At 39.5% G+C, this 24,347-nt stretch overlaps 1 protein-coding gene across 2 annotated transcripts in view; it reads right to left on the bottom strand.

Moving 5' to 3' along the window:
* DCDC2 (doublecortin domain containing 2) overlaps positions 1-24,347 on the bottom strand; it is a 152,637-nt gene that overhangs the window by 16,499 nt on the left and 111,791 nt on the right. For both annotated transcript variants that reach the window (XM_088831299.1, XM_088831300.1), the window contains one exon: positions 10,910-11,010. In XM_088831299.1, coding sequence (XP_088687425.1) covers positions 10,910-11,010 — 101 coding nt within the window. The remainder of the gene's footprint in view (positions 1-10,909; positions 11,011-24,347) is intronic.

Here is a 24,347-nt window from a genome sequence, read left to right as displayed (position 1 = left end):
GAGTTTACTCAAACTCATGTCCATTGAGGCGGTGATGCCGTCCAATCATCTCATCGTCTGTCGTCCCCTTCTCCTCCTGCCTTCAATCTTTCCCAGCATCGGGTTCTTTTCAAATGAGTCAGTCCTTCGCATCAGGTGGCCAAAGTATTGGAGTTTCAGCTTCAGCATCAGTCCTTCCAATGAATATTTGGAACTGATTTCCTTTAGAATGAACTGGTTGGATCTCCTTGCTGTCCAAGGGACTCTCAAGAGCCTTCTCCAATACCACAGTTCAAAAGCATCAGTTCTTCAGCGCTCAGCTTTCTTTAGAGTCCAACTCTCACATCCATACATGACCACTGGAAAAACCATAGCCTTGATAAGATGGACCTTTGTTGGCTAAGTAATGTCTCTGTGTTTTAATATGCTGTCTAGGTTGGTCATAACTTTTCTTTCAAGGAGTAAGCATCTTTTAATTTCATGGCTGCAGTCACCAACTGCAGTGATTTTGGAGCCCACAAAAATAAAGTCTGTCACTGTTTCCACTGTTTCCCCATCTATTTGCCATGAAGTGATGGGACCAGATGCCATGATCTTAGTTTTCTGAATGTTGAGTTTTAAACCAACTTTTTCACTCTCCTCTTTCAGTTTCATCAAGAGGCTCTTTAGTTCTTCTTCACTTTCTGCCATAACTGTGGTGTCATCTGCATATCTGAGGTTATTGATATTTCTCCCAGCAATCTTGATTCCAGCTTGTGCTTTAACCAGTCCAGTGTTTCTCATGATGTACTCTGCATATAAGTTAAATAAGCAGGGTGACAATATACAGCCTTGACGTACTCCTTTCCCAATTTGGAACCAGTCTGTTGTTCCACGTCCCATTCTAACTGTTGCTCCTTGAACTGCATACAGATTTCTCAGGAGGCAGGTCAGGTGGTCTGGTATGACCATCTCTTTCAGAATTTTCCAGTTTATTGTGATCCACACAGTCAAAGGATTTGGCAAGTCAATAAAGCAGAAGTAGATGTTTTACTGGAACTCTCTTGCTTTTTGGATGATCCAATGGATGTTGGCAATTTGATCTCTGACTCCTCTGCCTTTTCTAAATCCAGCTTGAACATCTGGAAGTTCATGGTTCACAGACTGCTGAAGCCTGGCTTGGAGAATTTTGAGCATTACTTTGCTAGCATGTGAGATGAGTGCAATTGTGCAGTAGTTTGAGCATTCATTGGCATTGCCTTTCTTTGGGATTGGAATGAAATAGAAGCCCCTTATCTCCCAGCTTCTGTTCCTTGAGGTGTCCATATAGAACATCAAACCATGTAGGTAGGCCCCCCACCTATGCCCCCAGCAGATTGTGTCTGTGTGGGGAAATGGCTTTTCCTACTACAGTATGGGGCTTTGTTTCTTCCACGGCAAAGAAAGAAGTCAAGACCGGCCTCCCGTCTAGTTCTCAACATGTTATAATTCTTATTTTAATATTGTAGTTCATGTGAGCATGCTCAGTCGCTCAACCATGTCTGACTCTTTGTGACCACATGGACTATACCTGTCAGGTTCCTTTGTCCTTGGAATTCTCCAAGCAAGAATACTGGAGTGGGTTGCCAATTCTTCCTCCAGGGGATCTTCCCAACCCAGGGATTGAACCTGCCTCTCTTCCGTCTCCTGCATTGGCAGGCAGATTCCTTGCCACTGAGCCACCTGGGAAGCCCTTATTTTAATATATTAGTCCTGAATATTCATCGGAAGGACTGATGCTGAAACTGAAACTCCAATACTTTGGCCATCCCTTGCGAAGAACTGAGTCCTTGAAAAAGACCCTGATGCCAGGAAAGACTGAAGGCAGGAGGAGACGGGGACAACACAGGATGAGATGGTTGGATGGCATCACCAACTCGATGGGCATGAGCTGGAGCAAGTTCCAGGAGTTGGTGATGGACAGGGAGGCCTGGCGTGCTGCAGTCCATGGGGTCGCAAAGTCAGACGCGACTGAGCGACTGAACTGACTGACCAAAAAGTTCATTTAGGTTTTTCTATAACATCTTAAGGAATGAATAAACACATTTCACTGAAACAGATTTAGGGGTCTGGTCAAAAGCAACCGCCTTCTTCCTCTTTATGTGTGTTTTATGGCATGTGAACAGGTAGCAGAAACAAGCTCTCCACTGACCTTATCATTCATAAGAGAAGCTGTAAGTGACTGCTGATTCTCTAGAAGGGACAAATCTATGTCAATGGGCATAGTTGGACTTCAAACCTCCTATTTCTGGTGATAGCTTCTCGGCTGCAGATTCTTTAAAATGCCATTGTGTTCTGTGTGTGAGGCTCATGCATCACAAACTCAAATGCCCCCACGGGTTGGGCAAATAACATAAATGTGTAATTCAGGACAGGCGTGAGGTAATAGGGAGTGCTGAGACCTGTGGTTAACAGAAGAGTACCCAGGGCTTCCCAGGTGGCTCAGGGGTAAAGAATCTGCCTGCCAATGTAGGAGATATGGGTTCAATTCTTGGGCCGGGAAGATCTTACATGCCACAGAGTAACTAAGCCCGTTACAATGTACCACAGACATTGAGCCTGTGCTCTAGAGCCTGGGAACCACAAGACTGAGCCCACGAGTCACAACTACTGGAGCCCACATGCCCTAGAGCTCATGATCCGCAAGAGAAATCACTACGATGAGAAGCCCGCGTATCACAGCTAGAGAGTAGGCCCTGACTCGCCACAACTAGAGATAAACCCATGCAGAAACAAAGACCCAGTACAGCCAAAAATAGACAAATAAAGAATTTTTTAAAAATAGAGAGAGAGACAGAGCATACAAGGCCCACGAAGGAGATTCTATATTATAAGCCTTGTGCCAGCCAAAAAGATTCTCTCATAGGAGCTTGGTCACAGGCTGCCAGTTTGTCATCCTTGGTGCAGAGAGTATGAAGACAGTTTATTTTCACAGTGATGAATTAGTGTGAAAGTGATTTCTGGTTAAACACAGCAGATTGAACAAATGTGTGGGGTTTTTTCCTTAGCTGTCTTCTGATTCCCGTCTAAAATTTAGGTAAGGAAAATTTTTAAAGGGACGAACCTCTAGGGACACAGGAGCCTGAAAAGGAAATAACAGCCCCCAAACCTGGGAAACTGTCAAGCCAGTGGATATGGGGCCAATAACAACAGAAAGAGGAAGCTAAAACTTGAGTCTGTTGGAAGGGAAGGAGAGCCAAGAAGTAAGCTTTGCATGTTGGAAAAAACTGTAGAAGGGATTGGAGGCACCATCCATCTCTGAAAGAAGAGGCATAACGTGTAACTAGAAACAGGTGGATTGGCTTAGAGTCTTTAAAAGAAGGAGGTAGGCTTCCAAGATACCCTTTCTGCCCCTGGAGAAATAAAGGAAACTTAGTCTTTAAAGATGCTGAACCATAAAGAAGCTGGACTCAAGCATAGTGAGAACAAAGGCACCAAACTGAAACTCAGAAGAATAAATCTCTCTACTTAAACAGTCTTTTACTTAAGGTATCCATGCCTCCTTCCCACAGTCAGATCCCAAAATGCTCACAGCCAAGCTTACACCATCATGACAAGAGATTGAAAGATTCTACTTAACAGAAACAGACAACCCAAAGGAATAACACAGATACTGAAAGCTGGACGTATGCCAATGAAATATAGCAAAATCAACCATAGAATGAAACTTCATTATCTTGATGAGCTCTGCCAATGCACACAGAGTTCCCTAAATTAAACCAAACAGAGTTTAGTTGCTTCACTCTAAACTCTAACCAAACATACACCTTAATTTTTACAATGATATGTGTCAAATATATTGCAATTTTTAAACAGTCTAACCAGACAGCCAAGGAGAACCTCTAACATGGGAACAGAGATCACGAAGGTAGAAAGAAATAAGAGGGAAAAAAAAGAAATAAACATAGTTCAGGAAAAGAAAGTTTAAAATACTAGATTAATCCGCGACCCCATGAATCACAGCACGCCAGGCCTCCCTGTCCATCACCAACTCCCAGAGTTCACTCAAACTCATGTCCATTAGGATGCTATAAAAAGGAACAGTCCCAGAATATGAAAGAGTTCTTAAAAATTAAAAATACAATGGCTTGAAAAAAAATCAATAGAAGGAAAATAAATTCTGAAGCTTGTTGATTTTTTTTTAAGTTGAGAAAATAGAAAAAAAAATTCATAAAGACATAGACTGTGAAGAAGGCTGATCGCCGAAGAATTGATGCTTTTGAACTGTGGTGCTGGAGAAGACTCTTGAGAGTCCCTTGTACTGCAAGGAGATCCAACCAGTCCATTCTAGAGGAGATCAATCCTGGGTGTTCATTGGAAGGACTGATGCTAAAGCTAAAACTCCAATACTTTGGCCACCTCATGCGACGAGTTGACTCACTGGAAAAGACTCTGATGCTGGGAGGGATTGTGGGCGGGAGGAGACGGGGAGGACAGAGAATGAGATGGCTGGATGGTATCACCGACTCTATGGACATGAGTTTGGGTGAACTCCGGGAGTTGGTGATGGACAGGGAGGCCTGGCGTGCTGTGATTCATGGGGTCGCAAAGAGTCGGACACGACTGAGCGACTGAACTGAATTGACGGATACCCAAATACCTGGAGCTCCAGAAGAAAGGTAGAGAAGTGGAGAGGAGAACATTACCTGAGAAACATTTTTTTCCATAACTGAAAAATTAACATTTTCAGAATAAAACAGCTCATTAAGTACCCAGTCCAATAAATAAAAAGACCTGCACCAAAGCACGTAACTGAAAATTTTCAGAACACCAAGAACAAAGAAAAGAGTTTAAAAGCTTCCAGAGATAGAAAAAGGATTATTTATAGAAGCCCAGGAAACAGAATGCCATCAGACTTCCCAACCATTCTAGATGGGAAGGACAGTTGAGCAACACTCTCAGGATTCTGAGAGAAGCTATGTCTAACCTAGAATTTTATATCTAGTCCTGCTTGCAAGCAAGTTTGAGTAAAGAAAAAAAAAAAGACATTTTCAGACATGCAGGATCTCAAGAAATGACAGTGCCTCCCGTGAAGCTTTTCCCAGGCAGCTGCTAGAGGTGAGCACCACAAAACCAGCAAAGGTGTGGCCAAAAGGAAGATGCAGAACCTAATAGGGAATCCACACCCTGGAGAAGCAAAAGAACTTCCCAAAATAATGGGGAAGAAAAATACCCGGAGAATTCAAAAAACTAGATCCAAAAACCAGCTAACCAGCCTGATGACTGAGGCAGATGACTGAAGGGCTTGAGGAAAAGACAAACTTGAGATTTATTTATTATTGTCACTGTGTACCAGTCCTGGTAGTTTGCAGATGGCTTGGAAATAGCTACACAGATGACAAAACTAATCAAATGAAAACTTAGAAAACTAAGAAAAAAATTTTTTTAAAAACATAGGCAATTACTAAAATAAGGAGGAGAAAAAAATATTACACAAGAAAGAAAAAGTGACTCTCCTATATGGCTCAGCCAAAATAATACTTCCAGAGTAAAATTAATGTGCAGATAGAACACTGATTTGGGAAAAAAATTATTTTAAAACTAGAATGTAAAGAAAGAGCAAGAAAGGTGTGTGTGTGAATATGGCCTGATTTGATGGGGAGAGGGGGGAGGCAGCGGTGTGTGTGAATATGGCCTGATTTGATGGGGAGAGGGGGGAGGCAGGGGTTGGTAAGAGATCTAAATAATTATCTTCCATCATCATTACAGGTAAAATTAATAAATAATATCTAAATTTGAAAAGTAAAATAAGATATTTAAGATGTCACCAATTAAAAGGATCTCCATTATGTCTTAGAATTTTTAAATGCCAATTAAACTATGACATGTCATCACTTGTAAGGCTCAAAGATCTCAGAGGAATTAAAATAGAGTGAGGAGAACATGTGGTTTAGAAACATATTCCATGAGAAATAGCTAATAGCTCAAATCAGATCTGTAGAGCAGGAATCCAGGTGGGAAAGGCTGGGGCAAGTGGTTGCTATTTTTGTCATAATTTTTGTTAGATTGGTTGATTTTTTAGAAGGGTATATGTGCAACTTTGTTATTAAGGATTTATTAAGTTTTAAATCAGTCAATAAGAAAACAGTATATATCAAAACTCCAATTAAAAAAAGAAAGCTTTCACTGCTCCTGGGTTCATGATGCTGGCTTAAATGTCATTTAAAGAAACTATTTACCATAAAAAAAAAAAATCTTGCAATTCTCATTTTGTTACTGGTTTTAGTGGTTTTAGTTGCTAAGTTGTGTCTGACTCTTGCAACCCCACGGACAGTAGCCTGCCAGGCTCCTCTGTCCAAGGGATTCTCTAGGCACAAAAACTGGAGTGGGCTGCCATTTTCTTACTCAAAATCTACTACAAATGGATGGAAAATGCTATGAAACAATCCAAAGACCACTCTTAACTTACTATCTACATTTTCTGCTCTCTTTTCTCAAACGGCACAAAATCCAAAATATAATTGCTTCTCGCCCTATTTTATAGGTATTTATTTGCCTGTGTCTTTGAGATGGTGGCTTCTCCTGCCTGATCTTTACCTACTAGAGACAGTTTACTTATCTATAATGGAACAGTCTCATTTCTTGCCTCCTTAGCTTGGAAAAGCATCAGTTTATAAATGGAGCACATTGACACATATGTCATCAATGCTAAGGGACACAACCACAGGTACTGGTTAATCAGGCACTTGCTTCACTGCTTATGGGAAACCAAATTGATTTGCAATGTGCATGCAAAAAATTATTTTTTAAAAGAGTATTTTATTCTTATAGACCTAAACTCCTCCCTGAGAAAAGAAGTTGGTTTTGGCCTCCCCAAATCCATGAAAGAATGTGATATTCCTCAGTTTCTCACCAGTTTGGCAGCATTAGATCCAGGATTGTTAACTTGTCGCTAAAAAAAATTAGGCATCTAGACCTTGGGACAGAGCTCAAACATGGATTTAGCTGAAATTAGTACACAACGGCCCATTACACACACTTAAACACACAAACACAAAGCCAGATGGGATGTAGAGGCTGTAAGAGATCTAAAATTTTACCACACTTAACAAGCTGACACATTAGCCTGCCATCTTTCCATGGATGCTGGCAGAAGACAAGAGACTACTGGCTCAGAGACAAAGGACTTTACTGCTCACAGCAACAGCAGTAGCCAGAGGACTGGCATTTGTACCTACTGCCCAAGGCTCCGTTCCCACAGGGCATTGTGAAGGGGGCAATACACACGGTGGCTTGCATTACAGCAGAAGAACCCCAAGCTTAGGAATCCAAATCATTTTTTCCAAATATTTTTATTGTCATGAAACAAACATAACATAAAAGTTTACCATTGTAACTAGTTTTCAGCATACAATTCAATGGCTGCTGCTGCTGCTAAGTCACTTCAGTCATGTCTGATTCTGTGCAACCGCATAGATGGCAGCCAACCAGGTTCCTCCATCCCTGGAACTCTCCAGTCAAGAACACTGGAGTGGGTTGCCATTTCCTTCTCCAATGCATGAAAGTGAAAAGTGAAAGTGAAGTCGCTCAGTTGTGTCTGACTCATAGCGACCCCATGGACTGCAGCCTACCAGGCTCCTCCACCCATGGGATTTTCCAGGCAAGAGTACTGGAGTGGGTTGCCATTGCCTTCTCCCAATTCAATGGCGCCACATCTTTTATAATGGATAGTAAACCTGCCTGACCTTTGCACTATAGGGAGGTATTATCTTTATTAAACTGAACCACAAACAAACCTAGCCTTTGCTCCAAATCAGAATTTTTTAATCTCAGCACTGTTGACATTTTGAACCGGATACTTCTTTGTTGTGAGGACAGTCAAGTTTGAGGAATTACAAGATACTGAGCAGATTCCTTGCACACCACCCACTAGAGCTCAGTAGCACTCGATCATTTACAATGAGCAAAAATGTGCCCAGAAATCGCCAAATGTCCCCTTGGAAGCAAATCACCTTCAGTTGAGAATGACTGTTCCAGAGGAATTCACTATCTGCGTTTGGAGGCTGTTCACCAGGCAAATATCCTTGATAAAGCAGTTCCGACCAAAGGCAATCTGTGCCTCAACTCACAAAACATGCAGAAACACTCAACAGAGGCCTTAATCCTTACTTCTGAAACTAGATCTGTTTTTCAGACATGTATAAAGTACTTGGCCAATTTACACTTGATATTTACACACACACACACACACACACCCTTCTTCGTGGTCCTGTGACTAAAGTTACAACACGAACCATTGAGATGATGAGAAACAAGTCCAAAGAAATTAAGCAGGTATGGCCCAAAAGGAAATATGCTGCTGTGCGGTGCTTAGTCATGTCCAAATCTTTAAGACCTCATAGATGGTAGCCTGCCAGGCTCCTCTATCCATGGGGATTCTCCAGGGAAGAATACTGGAGTGGGTTGCCACACCCTCCTCCAAGGGAACTTCGCAACCCAGGGATCAAATCCAGGTCTCCCTCACTGCAGGGAGATTCTTTACCGTCTGAGCCACCAGGGAAACCCAAGAATACTGGAGTGGGTAGCCTATCCCTTCTCCAGGGAATCTCCCCAACCCAGGAATTGAACCAGGGTCTCCTGCATTGCAGGTGGATTCTTTACCAGTTGAGTTACCAGGGAGGCCCCAAAAGGAAACAGCTGAGCCCAGGAGTATATGATGGATATTTCCTTTCTTATGCAAGAATTTTCCCTTCCTTGAGTTAATAACTGACTTTTTGCAGGGAGGAGGGCATTTAATACTCTTCCCCCAAATCACTTCCGTGCTTTGAAGTTAGACCTGGATACAAATCCCAATTCTTCTACTTAACAGTACAACTGATGAGCAAGTAATTCTACCTGTAGGAGCTTACTTTTCATATATAAGGTGGGGGTGATAAGACCTACCTTACAGGGTTGTCATCACAATTCTATGAGCTAAAAGTGCCCAGTACAGTGCCTGGCACTCAGTAAGTACTGAATAAATTGTAGTTATTGCTTCACGAACATCACCATTAGGGCAGGTCCTCGGCATCCCTGGTGACTCAGATGGTAAAGAATCTGCCTGCAATGCAGGAGACCGGAGTTTGGGAAGATCCCTATGTAGGGAAGATTCCCTAGAGAAGAAAATAGTAACCCACCCCAGTATTCTTGCCTGAAAAATCCCATGGAGAGAGGAGCCTGGCAGGCTACAGGACATGGGGTTGCAAAGAGTCAGACACGATGGAATGACTAACACTTCCACTTTTCTCTTTTCTGTTTTTACTTATGATCAGCTTTCCACTAATGTCCCCACACTCTCACTTGGTTTTCCACAGTATTTATGACACAGCTGCTTAGAGCAAAGATTACCAGGCCACAGAGAGAATGACTCTAAGACCTGACTTCATAAGCATCTCGTGCCAGCCCCCTGAGCTAGACAATCCTAGCTCCATTACCAATAGGTTCAAAGAAATACCTAAATGGGTCAAAACCTACTCTGACCTTTTGTTCCCTGGTTTTCTTTTCTTCAAACTGACATCAATTTGTTGAAACTGCCCAGCCTTTAGCAATCTGTTTAATCAATCTCTCTTGCATACTTGTATTTTAATAGGCTAGCATTCTTGCGTCAAATAAGAAATCAAGCTCTGCGGACTTTTTCTAAGGCTGTTCAAGTATCTCCGAGATCAATTTCCCCTATATCCCCTCCTCTTTCCGGTGATCATCCAACTCACAAGCAAAGAAATACCTATCACAGATTACAAAACTTAAGTGATTAACAGAGAGATCTCCCTTCCATAATAATGCTATGACTTTCCCTTGATATTTGGCATTTTTGACTCTCGAATATAAATTAGTCTTGGTTCCCACTGCTATTAGGTGTTGTATATACGTGATGATTCCTCTTCTTTGTCTTAAAATATAATATTTAATTATACCTTCACCAAAGACTTAAAATCCCAGTTTCCCTCAGGGAAAAATACCTACAATGGGAGTTTATGAAAAATTGTTAGTTGTAGCTAATCCTGGGTAATAAATTGGATTTTGGAAATCTGTGTGATTTTTAACACACTAAGCTTTTCACCAGGAAGGCGACACTTACAGAAAAAATGCCTTTGGAATAATCAGGCAGTAACTTCACTGCTGCAATGTTAAGACAAATACAACTGAGAACATCATCTATGGAATTTGTTGGATTGTGAAATTTGCTCTTTGAAAAGGAAACATCAGCTATTAGTCAGAGAACAAGCGGCAATTTCTGGTGATTTTGTATTCCCTTGAGCCTGGGATTATGAATTCCCCCTCCTCACTTAAATTCCAATCCTCCACTTAGAATTGTAAGGAACCTGACTGAATTGTATTAAAAAGCCTAAATGACTTTTATTTCTTGTGTCATTTAGCCAGAAAGAATACTACTTAGTCTCTTCTCTAAGAACATGCGTGTAGACACACACACACACACACACACTTCTACAGCACAGTGTTCCACTGGCCGAAAAAGGAAATCAGTACACACTTAGCAAATATTTGAGCTGCATTTATGTAAGCAATTCCTTCACGAAAAACAAATTCCAACCGTAGCCATTTCAAGGACCCTGAAGGAGAAAAGACAACAGCACTTTCAAACTGCTGTTCTAAATGGAGGACTTTTTTTCTAGATAAAACCCCAAGCCAATACTCTTTGTATCAAACCTTCTCCCTGTATTTCTCATACCTGATTCCAACCCACCTCATTCTTCACTGCTGTTTATTATATACCATTTTCTGTAATAAAGACTGCCCTAATGGCTCCTCTTTGTAGGAATAATAGGAAAAACTGAAGGTGTTTTATTTTTAAGGTCATTCAGTCACATAGCTAGCACCTGAGAAGGTTTAACTTCTTGAACAGCATCCCACAAAACTTGAAAGAAAATGGTAGTCATTGGTTCACACGTCTTTTTAAAGGCATGGTGGCTACCTGGTCCACTGGAATCTCAACTTGAGTGTCTTCATCTTCTTGGACTTCAGCTGCCCCCCGCGTTTCTGATCTCTCCTCTCCGGCTTTGAAAATGCCTTCATCTATAATTTGAGACAAATACACAGTGAAAATCAAAATCCAATTGTGACATCATGTGGCTGAATGTTGAAATTACAATCAAATTACTAATGAAGATTCTTTTTTATAGGTATTCTGGTTCCCCTCGTATTGGTAAGATTTTTGTAGCCCCCAATTCTTCTAGATTTTCACTGGGGAAAGGTTCAGTGACCAAAGCAAGGCTGACCCAGAGGAGCAGGGCTGTGTCCCAGCCTCCCCTTCACCTTCTGGTACTGATTAAAACAACACAATCCTGCACAGATATTTAGAAGGGCAAGATTTCCCACCTATTTTCTCTTTTCTCTCCTTCTAGCCATGAAGCAATGATGATGCTTGGTGCTTGAAAATACCACTTTTAACAATTTGCCTTTCCCAAAAGAATGCTATACACTGAAAACAATATATTAGAACAATTCTCTCCATTCTCAGTAACATCAAAAATATTTTTACTGCAACAGAATCAGAGCTAATTCCATATCTCACACAAATCAATCTTTTATTTTGAAGGTTTCCACAGGATTTTCACAACATATGTCTTAAAATCCTTAACTGTAAAACATAACCCAAATCTTTAAGATGTTAGGCTAAGCTCCTTCGATTTGTTCTCCTATGGAAAGCAATAAGGACTGTTCTCCATATTTGAAGTCATTTCAACGTCTTCCCTCTGTCTTCTCTTCTCCAGGCCAAGTAATCAAAGAATCACAGGACCATTTGCCGTTCTGTTTGCCTCAGCACAGGTCTAATGCTTCAGTCATTCTGACAGATGTTTTCCCTGCCCAGTCATTTAAAATCTCCAGGGATGGAGATCCCACCTCCTTCTCTGATAATCTATCGTAGCATGTGATTACCCTTACAGTCTAGAAAATGTTTTCATCTTTTGTCTTAAAACCCCTTCTACTTCTCAAATGGAAACTTGTCTCTCAGAGCACAAATGTTTAACACATTCCACGTGATATTTCATACACTGTTCAAGTTGTGAAGTCACTCTTCATAAAGCATAAAGTACAACTTTACATTCACTGAAGCTCAATTATATGTGAGACACAATAGGAGCCAACGCGGCCATATAAGATATAAATGAGATTTAGATTTCTTTCAATTTGCTTACAGACTAATGAGCAGACAGAAATATATACACATCATCAGTAAAGTGCCCTGATGTAAGAGGAATAAGGTTTATAATAGAGCCCTGTGGAAGCTTAGGAGGTACAGCCAAGTGAGAAAGGAAGAAAGGAAGGGAGAGAGGAAATATAACCAAACTCAAGTCCTTTTCATTTCTGCTAGAGAAACCATTTTCCTTTTTAATTACTTCTCTACCATCCTTTTTTAAAACCAGGAACAACAGAGCTGCCCTCAAAGCTGATTGGACATGTTAGATTAATTCACATAGATTAATTCATTTTTTATTGAAGTATAGTTAATTTACAATGGTGTGTTAGTTTCAAGTATACAACAAAGTGATTCAGTTACACGCACACATGTATATATTATTTTCCATATTTTTCCATTGTAGGTTATTATATTGAATATAGTTCCCTGTGCTATACATAGGTCCCTGTTTATCTATTTTATGTATCAGTTCAGTTCAGTCACTCAGTCATGTCTGACTCTTTGCAACCCCATGGACTGCAGCACGCCAGGTTTCCCTGTCCATCACTAACTCCCAGAGCTTGCTCAAACTCATGTCCATCAAATCAGTGATGTCATCCAACCATCTCATCCTCTGTTGTCCCCTTCTCCTCCTGCCTTCAATCTTCCCCAAAATTAGGATTTTTTCTAAAGAACCAGTTTTTCTCATCAGGTGGCCAAAGTATAGGAGCTTCAGTCTCAGCATCAGTCCTTCCAATGAATATTCAGGACGATTTCCTTTAGGATTGACTTGTTTGATCTCCTTGCAGTGATCAATACTATTATTGGTAGTGTATATACGCTAATCTCAAACTCCTGATTTATCTCCCCCTACCCAGTTGCTATCCTCTTTGGTAAGCATAAGTTTGCTGTTTTTGTGTGTGTTTATCTGTGAGTCTGTTTCTTTTTTGTAAATAAATTCATTTGGATCATATTTTAGATTCCACGTATAAGTGATATCATGTGATATTTGTCTTTGTTTGACTTAATTGGTCTAGCAGTTATGTCCTGACTCGATCGAATCTTAGGACTGAAAATGTAGATCCAAAACGAAATTGCAGCTCAGCATAACAGAAGAAAGAATACAGAAAAACAAAACAGAAAATGTGGTGATATTCTCATGTACTGATGTTTAGCCTGGAGTAAATGCAGAAAGTTTTGGTCACAAGCTCAACAAAGAAATTCTTGAGCTAAGAGAAGTACAGGGAAGGACACTTCAAGAGGCAAGGAAAATAGCTTATAATTATTCTGTCCATAAAGAAGAGAAGTGAAAGGGAGTAATCCCCGTATATAAAATTGGAGTCAACAAGGAGAGGGTAAGCGGATATTTGTCTCTCCATCAAATTCTGGAACATGAAACTCAACAAAATAATAAATACTACATTGATGGTAGAAGACATTAATCAAATGAAAGACAAATAAATTCCCCTTTACTCACTTGTGGAGTTCATAATTCTGAGAATGTATAGAGGCAGAATAAACTAATTTTAAGTAGGGCTGCACATTTTATCAAACATTATCTCCAAAATGGTTTAAAAAGGAAAATTCAGTGTGTTTGACATTCCTTTCTGCCTTCTGAATCACTTAATAAGACAACAATCATAGTAACCCACACAATGTCCTTTAAAGACAGGTGCTGGTCCCGGTAGACTATGACCTTTGTCCATGACCTTTGGGGATGACACATTTGCATCTGAGTGTTGCACTTGCTTTCAAAGAGACCACAAACAGAAACCTACAGATACTACAGAAATATATTGTTGATGCTCACATTCATTGAAATGTTTAACTGTATCCGAGCAGAGTTCTGGACGGCTTGCAGATGTCTTTTACGGTAAACATTTCACAGGAAAAGAAGAATGAGATCAATAATAACAAATAACATGGAAAGGGCACTGGAATAGAAAAATGGCAACCATGAGGACAGAAACAGCAAGCAGCCAAGTCAACAAAGCTCAGCATTGTGTACAGTGACAAAAACACAGAACACAAAGGTAAAAGTGTTTGGTTGAGGTGTGGCATAGGATTTGTTCCTCACCAAAAGGAGATGTGCAAGCCACCTCCTTCAGTAGCATGGAACAAGAAAGGAAGGTTGGAAATAAATAAACAGTGATGGAAAAAAGAACAGCAAGAAAGTTACTTTACGATCAGAAAAAGGACTTGAATTTTTATTAAAAATGTTGTATGAAATTTAAAATAGAAGAATAAAAATTTCTAGTGAAATGTTTAAATAGCATTTTTTGATTATAGATTATTTAATATGCATGCATGCATTTTAGAAAACTTGGGAGATGAAGAAAATAAACATCCGATGACCCAGAGAGTCTCTCCCCTACCTCTCACAAGCTCACACACACACACACACTCATAAAACTGAGATTCTAGTGTATATATAATTTCAAAAGATTTTTTTACTTTAAAACCATGTCATGAGTATTTCTCATGTCAGTAAATGTTATTAGAACACATAATAAATTGATGGGTCCATACTGTAATTAATGGATGATGAACCTGGATTCTTGCATATTCCCATACTTAGAAAAGAAATAAAACCACTAACTAAGTAAGCTATCTGTTCCTCAAAAATAGCACTGACCTTCTACCAAGATGAGTGCTGGATTGAACACACTCCTTTGTCAAAATCACATATGTACTTGCCTCTCCCTTTACCATTTCAGAACAGTTCTCAAAGCTCTCAGAGAATACCTCCCAGGTTAAAATCCTCAGATTGGCTCAAATAAAATTCTCCATTTCTTTCTTAGATTAACTACTAATTTTTTTCATTGAAACCACTAGGTTTTTTTTTTTTACATGAACATACCTATGATAAAGTTCAATTTCTACCAATAAATTAGGCACAAGAGAATATCTTAGTTTCCAGCACTACTCTTCTTTTTTTAATATTTTATTTTTATTTATTGATTTGGCTGTCCCAGGTCTTAGCTGTGGCATGTGGGATCTGGTTCCCGGACCAGGGATTGAGCCCAGCCCCCTGCATTGGGAACACGGTTGTCTTAGCCACTGGACCACTAGGCACGTCCCCGGCGTCACTACTCTTGCACTTTGGGGCTACTATTAAGTAAGATAAGGGTTCCTTAGAACACAAGCACTGTAATACCTCTACAGTCCATCTGGTAATCAAGAGGGTTACTGAAGCGTTCAAAGAGTGGGATAAGCTGGACAAAGGGCTGATTTACCTCCTGGTCAGGAAGAGGCAGGAGAGCGTGAGATTTCATCGTGCTTCTCACACACACACACAAAAATTTATGAATGTCAATGTATGGCAAAATCAATACAATAATGTAATTAGTCTCCAATTAAAATAAATAAATTTTAAAAAGATACTTGATCAACTGAAAAAAAAATAAATAAAACTTATGAATTGTTTGTTTCTGAAGTTTTTCATTTCATATCTTCCAACCATGGTTGACTGTGGGTGACTGAAACTGCAGAAAGCAAAACCACAGATAAAAGGAAACTACTATACATCATTCAGGGCCAAACTGGATATTCAAAAATTTGACAGACATTCATGATGAGTGTTCAAAGGCATGTGAACGGTCAATGTGAAGGTTCAACAGCAGGCCTGAAAACTAGAAAATTAAAAATAACACCAAAGAATTGCCAACAAGGCCAAAATACAATGGTAAAGAATTAGAATGATACAAGATGTTCCCTTTCTGTCAGTGCCACAGTAAAAAGGAACTAAAACAGGGCAAATGGGGGGATAAGTTGGGAGATTGGGACTGACAAAGACACACTACTATAGATATACATATACATATACGTAATAGATAGTTAATAAGAACCTACTTATAGCACAGGGAACTATACTCAGTACTCTTAATGATCTATATAGAAAAAGAACCTAAAAAATATGAATATGTGTTTAACTGATTTACTTTGCTATATACCTGAGACTAACATATAACACTGTAAATCAAATATATTCCAATAAAAACTGAATTTGAAAAAAAGAAAATCACAAAAAAAGGCTACTAAACACACACCCCATGGAAGAAGGCAAACATAAAACATCAAAAACTTAAAACACCTGCTTGCAAGGATAGATAAGAGATTTAAGTTTTCACGAAAATACTAAGTGTTTCATCAAGGGAAGTATTATTCAAGCACTTCAAAACCTAACTACTTTCTCTCTATAATGACTGCTCATTTAAACGTGCACAGTAAAGTTAGATCATAATGGCAACCATTATGTGCAATGATTGTATAGGTATTGCTACCAATAGCTCAGATATCCTAACCGCAGCTCATTAAGGGTAAGTGCTACCTAGGGTCGGCTTTTTAGGTGGTTCAGTGGTAAAGAATCTGCCTGCCAATGCAGAAGACACAGGTTCTATCCCTGGGTTGAGAAGATATCCTGGTATCCTGAAGAAGGAAATGGCAAGCCACTCCAGTATTCCTGCCTGGAAAATTCCATGGACAGAGGAACCTGGCAGACTGCACTCCATGGGGTCACAGAGACATGCTTGGAGACTGAGTATACATGCTACCGAGAGCATGGGTTAGCCTCTAACAGGACACAAGCACTTTTATTGTCCCTCAAATTTATGTCTTATTCCATCCCAACATCAGCAAGTGCCCCTTTTTGCATATATCGCCTGCCTGTGAAATTCTGGTGCACCAATAATCATCCGACCCACATTCAAGATTTCTTCTAACCCTTATTACAAGCTTTAACATAATTTTCAACTGCTCATGTGCCAAAGACTCTCCAATCTATATCAGCCTCTTCATGGATCCCCAAGGTCATATATCCAATTACCTAACAGGACAACTCACCTCGGAAGTCTAATGGGCATCTCAACCTTAACATGGTCATAAGAGAACTCTGGGTCCCGAGCCTAAACTGTTCATCCTACCTACTCCTCACCCCGTAACACAGCACCACCACTCAATCCCCAACCCGGGAATTCCTCTGCTTTCCATCTTGCCTTCACTCTCTATATCCATTCCATTCTAGCCCTGTCAATTCAATCTCCTTTTAAATATACCCCAAATATGTGAATATTATTTTCAACTCCACTAGCAACTTGGTTTTATCACCACTATCGGTTGGAGGGGCTATTACAACAGCTTACAAAGTAGCGTCCCTCTGCTTCTACTCTTGCTTTCCTTTAGATTATTCTCCACACAATAGTCAAGTAATATTAACAGATGATAAAAATCACTGAGAAACTCTCTAACACTTTCCAACATACACAGAATCCAGGTTCCTTACCATGGTTTACAGAGATGTAATCTGGTCCTGAACTCCCTTTTAGATCACATTTCATACCAGTTTCTCTTTGCCCATTAAATTCCAAGTACATTTTGTTTCTCCAACAGCAAACTCATTGCTACCTATGCCTTTGTTGTTTTTACACTTTCTACCTGGAATGCTCTTTCCTCCCTTTTTCCATGATTAGCTGTTCCTTCTCATTCAGATCTCAGGAAACCTGCCTTGTTCCAATTCAAGTCATTCACCAAAATGCTCGGTTTTAACTCTCCCACTAGCATTTATTACTAGCTGGTATTTTTCTTGTTTATTTGGTGTGTTAGTGTTTCTCAGTCTCCACCAAAGTGTAGGCTCCAAGACAGCAGGTACCACACCCTACTGTTCACTGTTCTGTACCTAGCATAGAAGAGAGTTTGGCACACAGGATTCAAAAGGTGTTTGTTGAAAGAATGAAGAGCAAGCACTCAAAAATATTTGCTTCATGGAGACAGAATATAAAGACAGTACAATGTAAAAGCCACTAGCCTAGTCCATTAATTCTTTTTTTTTAATTAATTAATTTATTTTTTAGAGGAAACCAGAATTGAAAGAGACACATGTACTCCAATGTTCATTGCAGCACTGTTTATAATAGCCAAGACATGGAAGCAACCTAGATGTCCATCTGCAGACGAATGGATAAGAAAGCTTTGGTACATATACACAATGGAGTATTATTCAGCCATTAAAAGGAATACATTTGAATCAGTTCTAATGAGGTGGATGAAACTGGAGCCTATTATACAGAGTGAAGTAAGCCAGAAAGAAAAACACCAATACAGTATACTAACGCATATATATGGAATTTAGAAAGATGCAAATGATAACCCTGTATACGAGACGGCAAAAGAGACACAGATATAATTCTTTGTGTTGTTACAGGGTTTTTGCCCCAATCTGGCCACACTCGGCACTATAGCATTTTAATGAGGAGAGGGATAGAGGGAAGTAAACAGAAAGAAGACTGGCATAAAAGTACACAGGGATCAATACAAACGAGGCTATGTGTGGTAGGCAAAATAATATGCTACCCAAGATCTCTCCACTCTAATCTTCAGAAACTGAGTAAGTCAGTTCGTGTAGCAGAGGTGAATAAAGATTGCAGATAGAATAACCGTTGCTGGTTCGCTGACCTTGAGATGGGGAGATTATCCTAGATTATTCTTGTGGACCGAATGTCATCACAAAGGTCCTTTGAAATGAAGGAGAGTGGCAGGGAGATCAGTGTCAGGTGAAGGACCCCGGGGCCATTGCTGGCCTGGAAGATGGAAGGAGGCCATGAACCAGGGAATTGCAGCCAGCCCCTCAAAACTAGCAAAGGGCAAGAATAGAAAGTTTCCTCTCAGAAACTCTAGAAGGACTAAGCTCTTGCCAACGCCGTGATTACAGCCCAGTGAGGACCATTTTGGAAATTCTGAGCTCCAGAATGATAAGATGATAAGCTTGTATGTTGTTTGAAGCCACCATGTTTGTGGTAATGTGTTACAGCTGTAATGGGCAACTAGTACACCAACTGCTCAAAATTAATGATCTAGAAGGAATTAGCGGGGGCAAGAGCTTGCACAAATCAGCCTTCTGACTCCTGCAGACGCCTGCTGAGGGAGGGCAGACACCCCGTCCCTCCTGCTATGAAGGCACTGGTTAAAAAACCTCCTGCAAGTGTGCTGCCTTCTGTTTTCCATCTGTTATTACCTCCACTTCTCACTCCCTGACAATGTACCAAAAAACACCCACCCCAAGGTACCCACACATCTGCCAGAAAGGAGAAAAGGAGTCAATTTTTTTAAAGTCCTCCCCTACCCTAAAATCTTTGTTATAAAAGCCATTTGCTAACAAACTAAAGAGCGGGGATAAATTTGATACACAATACTGCTTTCATTCAATTACTTCACTGAGAATCAAATTCAATGCTTGGATGCACACTACACCAAAATTCAGCTCTAATCTTTTTCCTTTGAATCATGAATAGACATTTTAGTGTATATTGCAAAGCAATAACAAACACTCTAGTAAAAATAAAAATGCTCCTCAATTATTTTTCACTTATCCCTTATGAATTTTATTGCCTAAAAAATGAAAGCAGAGCTGCTGAGGTAGGGCAGTCATGTCATCACCATGTAGTTTTTAATAAATACAAATCTGTTTCCCCTACAAAAATGGGATACAAATGCTTATGCAGTTTTATCCTTTCCACAACTACAATGGCAGAAATGAAAGCATTTCCTTATTTCAGTGCAGCAGTATTTAGTAACATTACAGTATTTTAATACGTTAAAACTGTCAATGTTAAGTAAGAAAAGTGACCAAATAATCAATGAATGATGCATTCATGTAATTGGTGATAATCAGTATTTAAGCCCAATAATCTTGTTTAAGGCTCCTCTCGTGACTCAATGGTAAAGAATTCACCTGCAATGAGGGTTCAATCCCTGGGTTGAGAAGACCCCCTGGAGTAGGAAATGGCAACCCACTCCAGTATTATTGCCTGGGAAGTCTCACGGACAGAGGAGCCTGGCAAGCTACAGTTCATAGTGTCACAAAAGAGACACAACTTGGCAACTAAATAACAACAAAAATCTTGTTTAAAGGATACTTTCTCAGCAGATTTATTAAAAATTCTTTTAAAATCGTATTATAAACTATAATTGAATTTGTTCAGTATTTGAAACTGATTAGAACTAATCAGGACAGAAAAAAAGAAAAATAACAGAATAATGGCCAGTTTTAAATAGTTTCTGGAAATACTAGATATCTATTAGGTGGAAGCTCTATATGTAAATAAGAAAGTTTAGTGTAACCATAAACATTTTACCATGCTTTACTACTGAGACTTTCTCATAAAAATATTAAATTAACTATAAAGTATTAACTTTAAAAAGCAGCTCATTAAACCCAGTAAATTACTGAGAAAAAATGTGAGCAGCAAGGAGTTTATGGCTTTCAGTATATAAAATAATATTCTAAGAAGGGAAAAGTACACAGCTCTGTTTATAAGGCAAATCATTCTGTCTTTATCTGTGTAATAAATCACTAGAGGCAGAATTCGAAGTAAAATTGGTAAGAAGGTGACATCCAAATAATGTTCATTAGCTAATATGGTTAATGTGAACTATACTCATATATGAAATATATATAATTTCCAATAAAACCCTTCCCAGATACAGATTGTGGTCATCACAACATCTTAATGAAATTCAAAGAAAGCACTTTTGGAAAGTGGATCCCGCACGAAGTTTAGCAAGTAGTGAGTTCGAGAAGAGGGATTCCCATGTGACAACACTTCCTGATGAAGAGGGCGCCGGCCAGCCCTTCTCTGATCCTCATAACAACTTGTACAATATCTCCCTTATAGTCCTCCCCTGAATTAAAGTTTATTATCAACAGGCAGAATGAAAAATTAATCAAGTAACAGCTAATGTTCTGAGTACATCTAATTTAGTACACCTATATAACCCGAATGTTTCTTAATCACTAATCTTCCCCATATGTTTCATTATGACCCATAAACTCAAATGGAAACTCTTTACAGGAACAAGAATATCACAAGTGAGTGATATTTTTCTTTGGCAAATTAGAATATTATATGAAAATAACTTTATCCATCCACTTAAATAGGCTGAGTTTTCTTAACTGCAGCTTGAATGGTATCTGGCTTCTTTCTGTGTCCTGACTCCTACTCTAGATATTATCATCTGTTATGCAATTGATGTTTAAATTTGACTGTTAACTCTACATAGACTTAATCTCAACCATTTTGATTATTTTACCTTGACTTTAAATGGGGATAACAAAATTTTCTAAGTGTAGGCAGAAAATAAAAGTAGTATTATTAACATTGATTTCCCCAGATCAAAGGTAATTTTGTTCTTATCCCTTCATTTCTATTTTATTCTTTTTAGATGTTTTAGATTTTCATCAAAATCAGCAATATTCAAAGACCAAAGAATAAAACACACACATATATATAATAATTCATGACAAAATCAGTTTATAATCTGTATCAATTTTGATATACTTTATAAAGTTCGTAACAGATACATGGATCTGACTCACTGGAAAAGACTCTGATGCTGGGAAAGGTTGGGGGCGGGAGGAGAAGGGGATGACCGAGAATGAGATGGCTGGATGGCATCACCGACTCGATGTACATGAATTTGAGTGAACTCCGGGAGTTGGTGATGGACAGGGAGGCCTGGCGTGCTGTGATTCATGGGGTCGCGGAGAGTCGGACACGACTGAGCAACTGAACTGAACTGAACTGAACTGAACATGGATCTGAGAAAAATAAAATACTTCTGAGTTGGCTTACCTAAGCCAACAAGTATATATAGCTTTTATTTTTTCATTTCTAATTTTGTAATCATATAAAAATTACACTGCAAATTAGGTTTGGTTTATCAGAATAATTGAATTGTTCCTCATTGGGTCCCAGTGACTTGAAGTTACTTAATAAGTGACTTAAAATTCATGATTCCTGTTCTTAATTCTGGCTAATCCAACTACTTCCAAATGATCTTGTGTATTTTAGTCTGTAAAAGAGCTACCCATACTCAAGTTACTTCTCTACCATTGAAAATGTATCATGGCTGCTGTTCAGTTGCTAAGTCATGTTCAGGTCTTTGTGACCCCATGGACTGCAGCACACCAGGCTCCCCTGTCCTTCACTATCTCCTGGCATGAATTTGCTTAAATTCATGTCCATTAAGTCAGCGATGCTATCTAATCATCTCATCCTCTGTCTCCCCCTTATCCTTTTGCCTTCAGTATTTCCCAGCATCAAGGTCTTTTCCAACGAGTCAGCTCTTCGCATCAAGTGGTCAAAGTATAGGAGCTTCAGCATCCGTCCTTCCAATGGATATTCAGGACTGATTTCCTTTAGGATTGATTGGTTTGATTTCCTTGCAGTCCAAGAGACTCTCAAGAGTCTTCTATAGCACCACAGTTCAAAAGCGTCAATTCGGCACTGAGCTTTCTTTATAGTCCAACTCTCACATCCATACATGACTACTGGAAGATAGCCTTGAGTAGACGGACCTTTGTTGGCAAAGTAATGTCTCTGCTTTTTAGCAGAACATAAAAATAAGATTATATTGGGGTGCAGAATAAAAGAGTGTGCCTATCAGAGAGCAAAAGCAATATGAACCACTCTTGGAAGATGACGGGCTGTGAACTGGAGAAGAGAGACCATAGTCATAAATCCTAACTCAGAGGCCTGATGCCACAGAGGTAGTAAGGGCTGAACAGGGATAAATCCCACTTCTTCTGACTCCTGCCTTCCAAAGAATTTGTCACAGATTTCAGCACCATAAAGTTGTTGCTAAACCTATGTCCCTAACGCACAAGCAAGTCTAATGAAATCCAAGCCTTCTTGCAGGAACCCAAACAATCCCCATTCACCCATGGCCAAGTTAAACCAAAACGGATCATCTTCATGTTGATCATATAAATGCAGCTGGAATTGTATTTCATGAAAATACCATTCTTACTATACAGACATTTATTGGAGTTTGAACCTTAGCCAAAAATCATAAAAGGATTACAACACGACAGGCTGGCTGCAGGTTGTAAGTGATGTGGGGAGAGAAGCCCACAGGCATCAACCATCCCAGGAAACAAGTCACCCTCAACTGGCACGCCTGAGTGAAAGCATTCTATTTAACACTAGTGTGGTCATTCAGAATCATTTCAGACAAAGAAATTAAAACTCCTTAGCTTCAGGAGACCACTAAGAATTCATGCAAGGAATCTAAAAACCAAGAGAAACCAGAATTGTAAATTTTCAAACTCTTATCTGCAGTTGATCTACTTGAGGTGGAAGACTGAGATCCTGCTTCTAAAAATTGTTCCCAAATTACATATACACCATATACTTAATGAATTAAAACCTATCTCAGATATGCAAATAAAAATGAACTGAACTGAATTTCCTTTTGTAAAAAGTTGGTTATTAATTCCAATTTTTTCTAAAATACAGTTTTAATCATCTAAGACCCTAACATTCACTTTCCATTTACTAGCAATCAGTTCAGTTCAGTTCAGTCGCTCAGTCATGTCCGACTCTCTGCGACCCCATGAATCACAGCACGCCAGGCCTCCCTGTCCATCACCAACCCCCGGAGTACACTCAAACTCATGCCCACAGAGTCAGTGATGCCATCCAGCCATCTCATTCTCGGTCTTCCCCTTCTCCTCCCGCCCCCAACCTTTCCCAGCATCAGAGTCTTTTCCAGTGAGTCAACTCGTCGCATGAGGTGGCCAAAGTATTGCAGTTTCAGCTTTAGCATCAGTCCCTCCAATGAACATCCAGGATTGATCTCCTTTAGAATGGACTGGTTGGATCTCCTTGCAGTATAAGGGACTCTCAAGAGTCTTCTCCAACACACAATTCAAAAGCATCGATTCTTCGGCGATCAGCCTTCTTCACAGTCCAACTCTCACATCCATACATGACCACGGCAAAAACCATTGCCTTGACTAGACAATAGTATGTTTTAAAATACTATGCTTAAAAACGCCAATCCTGCTAGAAATGTAAAGTAAGTATAATATCACCACTTTCAAAGCTAACCTAATCCTGAGATGGGTGCTAGTGATGCTGTGAACTGTGATCCTCACTCAGGGTCATGACATATACTGCAAATGTGCAAATCAGTGCAAATCAATCTTCCGGAAAAAAAGAACGTGAATACTTTTTCATCAAATCTAATTGGCATAGGTAATAGATCTGCATTATTCTTTAAACCTGAGTGAAGCTGTTTTCAATTTAACCCAGCATTTTACAGGTTTGTATGCTTCCATTTGCTTTAGAGAATCAAAGTGAGATCTCTTTAAATGTTTGGCATTTCAGGTGTTTTCATCTGTTCCTCAGCAATTTTTGAAGAGGAAGATAAATTGTTATCAGAGCTGATGCTGTGC

This window comes from Moschus berezovskii, chromosome 23 (assembly GCF_049115385.1).
Source record: "Moschus berezovskii isolate FMDL1 chromosome 23, NW_MosBer_1.0, whole genome shotgun sequence".
In the NCBI taxonomy this organism is placed as follows: Eukaryota; Metazoa; Chordata; class Mammalia; order Artiodactyla; family Moschidae; genus Moschus; species Moschus berezovskii.
This window is presented reverse-complemented; position numbering and strand designations above follow the sequence as displayed.